Genomic DNA, 12,950 nt, shown 5'->3' on the forward strand with positions numbered 1-12,950 from the left:
TAGGTTTGCCACCCCTGATCTAGGTCCTCATTTTACTGAGCTCAGAAGGATGGTAGGCTGAGTCAATCTTGAGCTAGTGAGAATCGAACTCCCAGCAGTTGGCAAAGTCAGACTGCAATATTGAATTCTAACCACTGCGCCACCATGGCTTTTTCTAATTTTTTTTACCTCAGATACTCCAAATTGGTCTAAATTAAAATGTCTTTTGTGGTTGACTTCAATTAACTTTAGTAAGGCTATCCAGAATTTCAGGTTGAGATATAATGACTTTTTTCATGTATTATGCTAAATCATTGTTTCTGTGTAAGTGTGTGTGTGTTTGTGCATGCTTGGTTTTGGCTTGTATGCTTTTTTATTTTCACTTAGCACTATGAATTACATTACAGTTTCAAAGATATCTGATAGTTTCAAAGATGGATATGATGCATTTGTAGTGTTATGATGAAAAAAATTACTTCATATGAAAATTAGTGCTTAGTGGTGGTTTAAATAACTTTAAATACTTTTCCAGACCTGGTATGCCTTTGACCCTGCAAGCATTCTCAGAAGAGGACAGGAACATGTGGTTTGAAGCCTTAGATGGGAAGGAAACTGTAAGAGCATTACGATTTTTACAAATAAATAAACATGGAGAGACTACTAATACAACATGGACTGTATTTACTATTAATTATATAGTTTGTGTGATATAGATTATGCATTATGTGCTTACATAACAAAATGATAAAACATATCACTGTTAAATACTAATGTGTGCATATTGGCATAGAATTTTATGGATCAATTGCATGGAACTTTCTGATTTAAAGGTATATATGCGTATATGTTTATGTGTTTTTAAATGTACATATGGAAATATATGCAAAAAAATATACCTAGGAATAAATGAATATTCCTTCTAAGAGGAAAAACTGTAATGTATAAACTGAACATAGGCTAAAAGTATAAAAAAATGTTACTGGATTTTTTGAATTAAATTTTTCCCAAACTGTTGCAGCATTATTTTGTTGTTATCGTTTTTGAAGAAAATTATTCTAAAGTAAATTTGTTTACAAATGAAGTTTAACACTGGACAACAAAAGTTTTGCTTCCAGAACACTTTTGGGTATACCTTACAGAGTTTTGGCTGCTAATCAGGAAAATAACCTGTAATTTAAACTAACATGTACCGTTTTATAGAAATTTGTCAGAAGTCTTAAGAATTTAGAGGAGGGATGACAGACACATCTCTGGTTTGTAAGGCTAATCCAATTAGTCTTGTTTGTCCAATTCACAGGACTTCAACTAACCACAGCCTTTTTTTTAATCTAACAGCATCTACACCTGCAGTGCATACATTAGCAAAATTAACACCCTAAAAGCTAGCATGTAAGGGCAGTCCTAATTGCTGACACTTAAAAGCAACTTCTCCTCTAGTTCCAGATAATGTCTGCAGGAGGGTTTTGATTTGCCTCTACATCTAATGCCATTATTTGGACTTTGGAAGTGAATTTTGAATTCCAGTCATCTGGCTTGATCCTAACGTAACTTGCCTTGGTTATCTATACCATTCAGAAATATGCTTATTTATGCATGCAGAAACAGATGAAAGTTAGAAATTGTTAGTTACAAAGAAATTAACTGACCAACTAGTACTTTGATTCAATTCTAAACAATCCATTTTTGTCTTTTAATGGAGTGGGGAGTTCTTCCTTACCCAAATGTCTAAAAGCTTGTACTGTATTTTGAGTGCAGTTAGAAGTTTTATCTTTCTTTTTGTTTTGTTTTGTTAGGTGTTTCTCAATTTGAACAAGGCCAATGCACCAAAAGAAGGAAGTAAGTAGAGTTAAAACAATCTTTATATTAAAATTAAATTTTCAAGAATAATTTCTGAAGGTAACTTTATTCTGGATCTTTTAAAAGTTGTGACCTGTCCAGAATCACTCACATGTCAGTTGAGTGGCTAAATAAATTTGTTAAACAAACAAATTTTATTCTATCTGTGTACAAGTAGTCCTCAACTTAAAACTACAATAGGGCCTAAAATTTTTGCTGTTAACCAAGACATTTTTAGGTGAATTTTGCTCCATTTTATTACCTTTCTTTACCAAATTTGTTAAGTGAATCACTGCAGTTGTTAAGTTAGTTACACAATTGTTAAGTGAATCTGTCTTCTCGATTGACTTTGCTTTTCAGAAGGTTGCAAAAGGGAATCACATGATCCCGGGACATTGCAACTATCCTAAATATGAATCGGTTGCCAAGCATCTGAATTTTGTGACCATGGGGATGTTTGTATGTGTGAAAAATGGTCATAAGTCACTTTTTCAGTGCCTTTATTACTTTGAACATTCACTAAATGAAGTCAAGGTCTACCTGTACTATTCCAGCTAAGAAATTTAAAAAATCATTTGAAATAAAATTGTGTTCCAATTTTATTCAACACTTGCTTCAGTCTGTGTTTTAGAAAACAGCTCTGTTTGCTTTCAGTGAGTTGATGCCTCCTCATTTTGATTCAGGATCGAAATCTAAATCTATTTAAATTTCAGTTCATAATTTTGAGGTTCCACTGAATATCACTGGAAATGAACAAGTGATCATTTTATTGTTGTTAATGTAGCAGGATAAAATTGCAAAAATAATACCTTTTGGATAAGTGCTCATTAATAAAGAATATTTTGTTTTGTATGCATATTTCAACGTTCTTTTCAAAGTAATATTTTAATTTTGTTATACAGCTAGATGCAATATAAACAGAGGGAGAAAACAATTGGAGAGGGTTGTTTGTATAATAAACCCAATAGCCATATGTTGTGGTAATATATATTGTTTTAAAACCCATCTCCTGCTTCGGTGGTAGATTGTTTGAATAGCTATAATACAATTATAGATGATAGCTACAATTATAGATGATCTTTTATTGTAAAATGGAAAATATTGCTTAAAGATCTGAAATATCTTCCTTTTTTTCCTCTTAGGTACACAGCTAGATAAGATTGGATTCTCAGTTCTCAGAAAATGCATTAGTGCTATTGAAAGAAGAGGTAAAGACAAGAATTCATGGATTGAACAGAAATAAATAATCTTCCATCTTGGCTATAATGAATCTTCTAATATTCACGGGAAAAAAGCAGAGTAAAAAAGTGGGAACATTCCAACTTCTAGTCAGCTTTGCTGTTTCATGAGCATAATCCTTGAGCCCTAATGGCTTTCTTGCTATGGCTACCTATTTAAGACTCCAAGTAAATCGTGAACAGGGAGCTTTTCCATCCCTGACCATCTTTATGTTTTACAGTCTTCCTACATCTTGCACAAATGTACCTTTCTTTCACAATTACTGAGAGGAAGGGAAATTAGATTTCTTTTTTTGTAGTAGTACGGCTCAAAGTCATTGGATTCATGGGAGGAAGGCAGAGGTCTTGTAGTATCCTTTTTTCTCCAGCAGTTCCGAGCAAGCATGCTGTCAGAGAAAGAACCCAAAGCCATTAGACTGTTTTTTTTTTGGGGGGGGGGGAAATCTAGCTTCCCCCTTCCTCTCGGCAACATTATTTGCAGATAATACTTTTTTTTTTCAAAAAAGGAAACTTCACAGAGTTGCTGACTTACAGGCATATTTTATTCTGCAAATTTTATACAACTGGTGCAGAACACTCATCTTGTTACCATTGCCATCTGTGTATCAAAACAAAGGAGTCATGATGTCTACCTATGAAGTGAAAAGATGATTTGGGGAAGAGACAAAATAGTGTTTTAAAAAATTGCACATAGCATTTCAACATATTTTATGAAATTTATAATATATGATTAGATAGAATCTAAAACTGACACATAATGACTTGTAAAGTTACTCTTGAAAATTGGCTGAATTTTTACATTTCATGTAATTCTGTGCTATCGTAACTGATACATGGGTTCAGAGCTGTATTTATAATTTACTGCTCTATTTAGGAGCTGTTTTTATGTTTTGGCTTCCTATGTTTGAAAGTGTGTGTAGTATAGAATTGTTTTTGTGAAATATTATGAAGCTTTGTTGTAATACTTAATACAGAAAAAAAAGCTTTTTGTATGTAAAAGATCCCCTCTGGTCTTCTTTTTCTCTGACATCTGTCTGTCTGTCTGTCTGTCTGTCTATATCTATCTATCTCTATCTATCTATCTATCTATCTATCTATCTATCTATCTATCTATCTATCTATCTCTGAAAGTTGCAGATAGCTAAATTGAAATGTTTGATTCTTTGAAATATTACAATGTCTTTCTATGTATTCACTTAATGACTGCTGAAGATTTTTTGGATCTGCTAAGGAAATAAGTTGTAAAGCAAGCACAGGTTCTCTTGGATATTTTTTTCTCTAGTTTCTTACAGTTGATTCATCTCCAGATCTTCTGAAGCAAGTAACTGCTAGGCTTTTGTGTGTATGTTAAATCTGTGTTTCCTACTTTATGATAGCAAAAAACATGCTTCTTTATTGGCATGTCATCAGATTTTAGCATCACGGAATGGAGAGATGTGCTCAGGTTATTTAGCTTCCTTTTAGTTACTCTTTTGGCTGCTGGTTAAAGAAACAAATACAGATGAAAAAAGAGGCAGAAAGTAGGAAGCTCTGATATAATATATCAGAGGTCCCCAACCTTTTGGGCACCAGGGACGGGTTTTGTGGAGAATGTTATTTCCACGGCCTGGAGAGTGTGTGGCTTTGTGTGCTGCCTGCATCCCAAAGATGAGGGTTTGCTTGTTTGTGCAGACCGGTTACTGGCATGCCGTGGCCTGGTACCGGTCCATGGACCGGGGGTTGGGGACCCCTCTAATATATGATATAAGATTTCCAACTTTCTTTGCAGCAAATATGAGTACATTTACAAAAGTATCTCTTACTCTGATTACAAAATACCCTCACTTTTTTCTGTTATCCATTTTTTAAATTACCAGTCGTAATGCATTTTTTCCCATATAAAAATCTATAAGGGTTTACCAATCAACCACAAGTGTAGACATTGTTTTTTCTCTTGATGTTCATATTCCAGCAAGATTCGAAGTATATTCTAGATAGTGTCTCTGATGATAAATATATATCATCTTATAAAAATTCTTTTTAAGGCTAGAACATAATGTCAGTCCTTTTAACCACATGCTTTATTATCCTTAAATCTTTAAAAAAATTTTTACTATATCTCAGTAAATTAATTTAGGTGTACTTATAATTTCTCATCTATAAAATGGTTCTGCTGAAACCATAAAATTTTTATTAAGCAAAATCTAAATTTATACTTATCCCATATTCTAAGAATTGCTTGTTGAACATAAATATTTTTAAAATCTACATTTATCTTAACTTTATCTTACCATAGCTATCTATGCTATCCAAATGTCAAAAAAGAGTTTCTAGTTTTCTCAGCCAATAGGAAGTTGCTTTCTTTCTTAGCATCACTTCATTAATTGAATAGGACCTTCATTGAGTAGCAGTGGGTTTCTAGGGTTTCATTATAGGATTTTTTCCCCCAGTATCATCTAGAAAATGCTAAGGATTTGATATGGGAAGTTTGCCATGCAAAATAAAATATTAAATACTGTCATTATGAATGTTTTTGAGGCATTTGGTGACCTATTAGGGCACAAATAAAATGAAATAAATAACACTTGATACTTGTTTAATCACTTTGATTTCTTGAGACATCGGATACATAGTACATTTTTGTGCTTTCTATACCAATTACCTGAGAAATATTTCATATAATCTTAATTTGTCTGTATCATCAGCAATTCTATTTGAGGTGGATAATACTTATTTTTCTTCCTCTTCTGAGAATTCATAGTTCCACTTCCCAAATATTTTAAAAGCTTTCATCCATTTTCTGCACTAGTTATAATAATTCATTGCTGGAAAGATAGATGGCAGCAGTAAGCTATCATTCCTTGAAGTTCTACAACAAGATTTTCACTAGTGAGGAATTGAAAGGAACATAATAAAAATCTTGAAATGACTTTTGAAAATAGCTCTATAGACTACTGAAAACTGTCGTAAATACATTAACAATATTTATTCTACAAAATATTAGAAGAAGAGTTGAGATTTTGTGACTTCCTAGGACTATAGTTTGTATCTTATCAACTATTGGCCACTGGCTAGGCAAATTGGGTTTAAGTCTAATAACATCTGAATGGCTATAGCTTGCTTTTGCTGCTTTAGGATAAGCTAGCAGTACATTTTAGTGGATCTCCTAAATCAGGGGTCCTCAGCTTTGGCAACTTTAAGTCTTGTGGACTTCACCTCCCAGAATTCCTCAGCCAGCTTTGCTGGATGAATCCACAAGTGGAATTCCACAAGTCCGCAGTGGCTCTGCAACATTCACTCTGGGTTATTCCCATCCTCCCCACCCCCGCCACAGGTCTCCCTAGGGTACTAGGCCTTCAATACTCACCCTGCAAACATTGAGATCCTTCGCTTTCTTGGCTGCTCCAAGCCTTCAGTGTGTTCACAGAGAATGGAGGCCTAAAGTAATGCAAGATCACGCAAGTTCAGTGGGGCAAGATCTCACGCTACTGATCTTGCGTGATCTCATGATACTTTAGGCCTCTGTTCTCTGCAGCAGAGAATGGAACCAAAGCTTGGGAACACTTCTACGTGCCTCCAGAGGCTGGATAAGGGCATCAGAGGCCTTTTTGAGGCTGCTGCCGCCCAGATCTGAGGCCGGGGAATGCTTCCGTGCTTCTCCGTGGCCCAATCTGGGCTCTGGAGGCCTTTTCCAGGCTGCTGCTGTCTGGATCTGAGGCCAGGAAATGTTTCCGCAGCTACTGGATGGCCAGTCGACACTCTGGAGGTCTTTTCCAGGTTGCTGCCACCTGGATCTGAGGCCAGGGGATGCTTATGTAGCCCTTTGGCAGCCTGTTTCTGGTGGCAGAGGCCTAGAAAAGGCGTCCAGGGCCCAGATCAGCCATGGGGGACCAGAAGAGTTCCCTGGCGTCAGATCAGGGCAGCAGCGGCCTGGAAAAGACCTCCGACGCCTGGATCAGGCATTGGTGGGCCGCGGAAGCATTCTCTGGCCTCAGATCTGGGTGGCAGCGGCTTAGAAAAGGCCTCTAGAACCTGGATTGGGCTGTTGGGGGGCTGTGAAAGCATCCCCTGGTCTCAGACCTGAGTGGACCTGCAGCAGAGAGGCGATGGATCAGGTGAGTCTGGTGCGGCAGGAAGGGATGGAGGGGGAAGCATAAGGTATCTTATTGGGTCGTGGAGGCCTTGGGGTCTGTTCTAGCACTAGGCCCTCCACAGCCTTCTCCACCCTGAGATACCTCATGTTTGCTTAATGAGCCGCATGTGTTTTAATGAGCAAGGGAGTGATCTCATACCTTGAAAGAGATTCACTCTACAAGTTTTCAAGTTACGAGTGGAATGGGCAGGCTCCATTGGACTCGAGGACTACCTGTATTGCAGGTAATTTTTTTTTTTTTTTTTTCTGCCCAAGATGGCGACGGCCGCAACTTAGGCTTCGGGCGCTCTTTGAGGGCTTCAAAGGATTTAGCTCGGGGAAGCCCACGGTATGTCGAGGCAATTCTGGGGGTGGGGGGTCTAAAAACAGCTGCTGGGCGCTGTTTTTCTGCGGCGCTGATCCCCCCCCCTTCGAGCTAGCGGCTTTTGATATCGGCCGCCTGTCAACCTGCCGGCTCATGATGGCGCCGAACGCTGCTACGCTGTGAAACCCGAGATGTCAGCCCTGCTTCTTCATCTGCTGCTGGCTGAGGCGACTTCGTGCTGCTGTTGGCTGTGGCTACTCCGGGACTCGGGGGTTTTTAAAACAGCTGCTAAGCGCTGCTCTCTGTGGCGCTGAGCCCCCCCCCTCCGAAATAGCGGCTTGTGGATTCTAGCGAGCGGTGCCGAGAACTGTCTGTCGACTTGCTGAGCCTCATCATGGCGCTGAGCGCTGCCACGTCGTGAAGCTCGGGACGTCTGCTTTGTTTTCATCTGCTCGCGGGCTGAGGCAGCTTTGGGGACTGGGGATTGTTGGAACAGCTGCTGGGCGCTGCTTTTCGTGACGCCGAGCCCCCCCCCCCAACCAGCGGCCTGCTGATTCGAACGAGCAGCGCTGAGAATTTCCTGCCGACCTGCCGAGCTCCGTTATGGCGCCGAGCACTATTACAGCGCCGGGAAGCCCGGGACGCTTTGCCTGTCTTCCTTTCTCTGCTTACTCGCCGTGGATACCCTCTGTTGTGGGAGGGGCAGCGGCGATGATCCCACCGGACGGAGATTCTTCTACTACCATCGGCTGGCTGGCACCGTTTTCAGCGGTGCGGAGCCTCCTTCTCCTCCCGGATGGTGGTTGCAGACTGTGGGCCTGGTCATCGGCCTCGGCGGACATGCTAGCGAACTTTTTGATTCAATATAGCTGCTGGGACTACCTCTTTCCTCCGTTGGAGATGGTTTGGACTGGCGGACGGGCATTGACTGACGGCGCTGATTGGCGGTGTGAGGATCAATAAGAGGCTTGGCCTCCTTGTCCTTTACTTTTTGTTGCCAGGCAGGTGTTATGACTGGCTCCGTACCTGATGGGAATTAAGATCTCCCTATTGATAGTCTAATGTGGACGGGACCGAACCGTGGTGGGAGGACGGTTTTGGACTTGTCAGCGTCCACCTCACTGGTGTGAGAGACCAGTTGGGGTGGGCCTGGCTCAGGATCCCCTTTTTCTCTCTCTGCTCCAGTCAGATGCCTCAGCCGGAGTGAGAGGACGGCTGAGGTTGTCTTCTGGATTTCCATCTCAGGTGAGAGCTGAGATGGCTCTGCAGATTGAGAGATACGTCCACTGGACTTTTTCTTTTTCCATCTATGTACCATCAACGAGCAATCCTTTTGATATATTTGCAACATCGGCCCTGAGAGACTATTCGAGCGCAATATGATTTATCGTTATTCCGAAGCGGACTTGTATGCCCTTAGGGCGGTTCCTGCCTCATGGGCGCGACCTGTCGCCTGTTTCCATACTCCCCTTAATGACGGGTCCAAGCTTTGGGACTCCGAGAGGTGGTTGGGCTTGGACAGGGGCCTCGAGTTAAGACGCGCTAAGAGGCCCCTGATAAGATTCTTAGCCGGTTATTTTAAGAGGTTAGGGAGGGGGAGGGTGGGGAAGGAATCTATAACCGGCACTCAGTCTGGACCTGTTAGAGGTCCCGACGGGACGGGGTCGGGGGAGGTGGCTGCTGGCGCTGGGAATGTGGGGGTGGGGCATCGAATCCCCACGGCGATAGGGTATGGCAGCAGGTGTTTGCGCGGAGGGCCATATCAACATCTGGGATCGCGCCCCCGCTATCTCCGAGCGGTGGCGCGCTCCGACCCTCCGGTTAGCACCCTCCTACCCGGGGATGAGGGTGATCAGGCCCCTGAGCTCAGGTTGGTCTATTTTAACGCTAGATCCGTAGTTAACAAAGCTCCCCTCATCCGTGACCTGATCGAGGAGGAATGTGCGGATCTAGCGTGCATCACGGAAACTTGGTTGGGTTCGGAGGGAGGGGTGCCTCTCACCGAGTTATGCCCGCCAGGTTTCCGGGTGCTGCACCAGCCACGGGCTCAGGGCAGGGGTGGTGGGGTGGCAGTGGTTATTCGGGAGACTTTGTGTCCTCGGGAGGCCACCATTGTCCAGATGGCCGGGAGTGAATCCCTCCTCTTGAGATGTGGTCCTCGGGTTCAGCTGGGCTTGTTGCTCACATACCTGGCGCCCAGCTGTGTGGCAACAGCCCTGCCTGAGCTGCTCGACACCCTCTCAGGGTTGGCGGTGGAGTTCCCCAGGCTTATAGTCCTGGGTGACTTCAACCTGCCATCACTGGGGGGGTCGTCGGAGTTAGCTCGGGAGTTCATGGCTTCCATGACAGCCATGGGCCTGACCCAGGTTATTGAGGGCCCTACTCACGAGGGGGATCATACTCTCGACCTGGTGTTCCTGTCTGGACAATGGTTGGATGATCTGGGAGGGGGTTCTCCGTCCATCACCCCTCTGTCATGGTCAGATCATTACCTCCTGAGGCTGGTTTTCCGTCATGCCATCCCCCGCCGCTGGGCGGCGGAACCGACCAGGTGGTTCCGCCCCAGGCGCCTAATGGACCCGGACCGGTTCCAGAGGGCGCTTGGGCCGATACCTATCACCCTTACCCACAGCCCAGTCGATGCTCTGGTGGAGGCCTGGGAAACGGCTGCCACCAGGGCACTCGACTGTGTTGTACCCATGCGACCTCTGACTCGGCGCAGATCCCGTTGGGCTCCATGGTTCTCTGTGGAGCTCCGGGAGATGAAGCGTCGGAGACGAGGTCTAGAGAGCGGTTGGAGATCCAGCCGATCCGAACCCGACCGATTGCAGTTAAGAACCTTCATAAGGTCTTATCTTGCGGCGATAAGGACGGCGAAGTCTAACTACTTTGCCGCCCTTATCGCGTCCGCAGATAATCGCCCGGCCGCCCTGTTTAGGGTGACTCGCTCCCTCCTTAACCAGGAGGTGAGGGAGGATCCCTTGCAGGGACGAGCCGAGGAGTTTAGTCATCATCTGACGGACAAAATCGCTCGGATCCGGACCGGCTTGGACTCTGACTGGGCAGAGTCTGATGTGGAGGAATCAGGCGGTCTTGAGCACGTTATCTGGACTGAGTTCGACCCTGTTTCCCCTGATGATGTGGACAGGATCATGGGGAGACTGAGCTCCACCACCTGTTTGTTGGATCCGTGCCCCTCCTGGCTAGCTTATGCGGCTCGGGAGGGAACACGAGGCTGGTTCCATGCAGTAATAACTGCTTCTTTGAAGGAGGGTGTCTTCCCTGCCGCCTTGAAGGAGGCGGTGGTGAGACCCCTCCTCAAGAAGCCTGCTTTGGACCCGGCTGTTTTAAACAACTATCGTCCAGTCTCCAACCTTCGCTTCCTGGCGAAGGTTGTTGAGAGTGTGGTGGCGCATCAGCTCCCTCTGTTCCTGGAGGAAACTGATTATCTGGACCCGTACCAATCGGGCTTCAGGCCTGGACACAGCACGGAGACGGCATTGGTCGCGCTGGTGAATGATCTCTGGAGGGCTAGGGACAGGGGTTGCTCCTCTGTCCTGGTCCTATTAGACCTCTCAGCGGCTTTCGATACCATCGACCATGGTATCCTGCTGCGGCGTCTCAGGGGGCTGGGAGTGGGAGGCACCGTTTTACGGTGGTTCTCCTCCTACCTCCGGGGCCGCTCGCAGTCGGTGTTGACAGGAGGGCAGAGATCCGCCCCGAGGTCTCTCATTTGTGGAGTCCCTCAGGGGTCGGTTCTCTCGCCCCTCCTGTTCAACATCTACATGAAGCCGCTGGGCGAGATCATTCGTGGTTTTGGGGTGGGGTATCACCAGTACGCTGATGATACCCAACTTTTTCTTTCCACCCCGAACCAACCCAGTGATGCCCTCTCCGTGATGTCCCGGTGCCTGGAGGCGGTTCAGGTCTGGATGGGGAGAAACAGGCTTCGTCTCAATCCCGCCAAGACTGAGTGGCTGTGCATATCGGCGTCTCGGGTTAACCAAGTTATTCCACCTCTAACGATGGGGGGTGAGGTGTTACCCCCCGTTGATAGGGCTCGCAACTTGGGCGTCCTCCTGGATTCACGGCTCAATTTTGAAGATCACATAGGAGCCGTGACCAGGGGGGCTTTTGCACAGGTTCGCCTGGTGCGCCAGTTGCGCCCCTATCTGGACCGAGACGCCCTACGCACAGTCACTCATGCGCTTGTGACCTCCCGTCTGGACTACTGCAACGCTCTCTACATGGGGCTGCCCTTGAAGACCACTCGGAGGCTTCAACTGGTGCAGAATGCGGCCGCGCGAGTTGTAATGGGGGTTTCCCGATACTCCCATGTAACACCTCTACTCCGCGAGCTGCATTGGCTTCCGGTTGCCCTCCGGGTGAAATTCAAGGTGCTGGTTATCACCTATAAAGCCCTACATGGCCTGGGTCCGGGTTATTTGAGGGAACACCTGCTGCCGGCATCAAATGCCCTTCGCCCAGTGCGCTCCCACAGGGAGGGTCTGCTCAGGGTTCCGCCGGTGAGAGATTGCCGGCGGGTGACACCCAGGGATAGGGCCTTCTCGGTGGGAGCGCCTGCCCTCTGGAACCAGCTGCCGGTAGAGCTGAGGACTGCTCCTGACCTCCGATCATTCCGCCGGGGCCTGAAGACCTGGCTCTTTGAGCTCTCGGGCCCAGGCTGAGGAGAAAATTTTAACTGGGGTTTTAATCTACAGGGTGAATTTAATGCTTTTTTAATTGGTTTTAACTTTTGTATGTTTCGATTTTAATTCCCTGTAAACCGCCCTGAGTCCTCAGGGAAAGGGCGGTATACAAATGCAAATATTATTATTATTATTATTATTAATTCTGCCAGCTGCCAGCAGTTTGATTCTGACGAGCAAGGGAGTGATTTCGTTCGAGATACAAGATTCACTCTACGAGTGAATTGAGTGAAGAGTGGAATGGTTTAATATTATATTCTTATGGCTTGATTCATATTATTTTCTTGATTGTGTTTACTGTTAGCAATTCAGGAAATACATATCCTAAAAGATGCAGACCTGCTATATCAGGGGTGTCAAACTCAATTTCATTGAGGGCTGGATCATCATTGCGGTTGCCCTCAAGGGGCCGGGTGGGCGTGGCCTACTGGGTGGGCGTGGCTAGAGTGCATATGGCCTACTGGGTGGGCGTGGCCAGCTCTACATCGTTGGCATCAAGGGTGCCTATGGGGGCCCGGGCAGGAATGGGACAGATCTGAGGGTCTCTGGCAGAAGGAGGGTCTCTGGGCCAGGGCCAAGGCAGTGGGGACCGTTCCCTCACTGTTTCCAGGATGGCTTCGCGGGCCACATGAAACCACTTTGCGGGCCGGATCTGGCCCCCGGGCCTTGTGTTTGACATGTCTGTGCTATATCATTAGTATTAGCATTTCCATGTTATAAAACTAGGTATACTAATTGACCCCTTCATGGAT

The 12,950-nt window shown here is 45.1% G+C and overlaps 1 protein-coding gene across 1 annotated transcript in view; it reads left to right on the forward strand.

Moving 5' to 3' along the window:
• ARHGAP10 (Rho GTPase activating protein 10) overlaps window positions 1-12,950 on the forward strand; it is a 116,195-nt gene that overhangs the window by 39,592 nt on the left and 63,653 nt on the right. The window contains exons 11-13 of the mRNA XM_083367776.1: window positions 512-593; window positions 1,773-1,815; window positions 2,958-3,023. Of these exons, the coding sequence (XP_083223902.1) occupies window positions 512-593; window positions 1,773-1,815; window positions 2,958-3,023 (191 nt within the window). The remainder of the gene's footprint in view (window positions 1-511; window positions 594-1,772; window positions 1,816-2,957; window positions 3,024-12,950) is intronic.

Source organism: Vipera ursinii (assembly GCF_947247035.1).
Source record: "Vipera ursinii genome assembly, chromosome: 7".
Classification (NCBI taxonomy): domain Eukaryota; kingdom Metazoa; phylum Chordata; class Lepidosauria; order Squamata; family Viperidae; genus Vipera; species Vipera ursinii.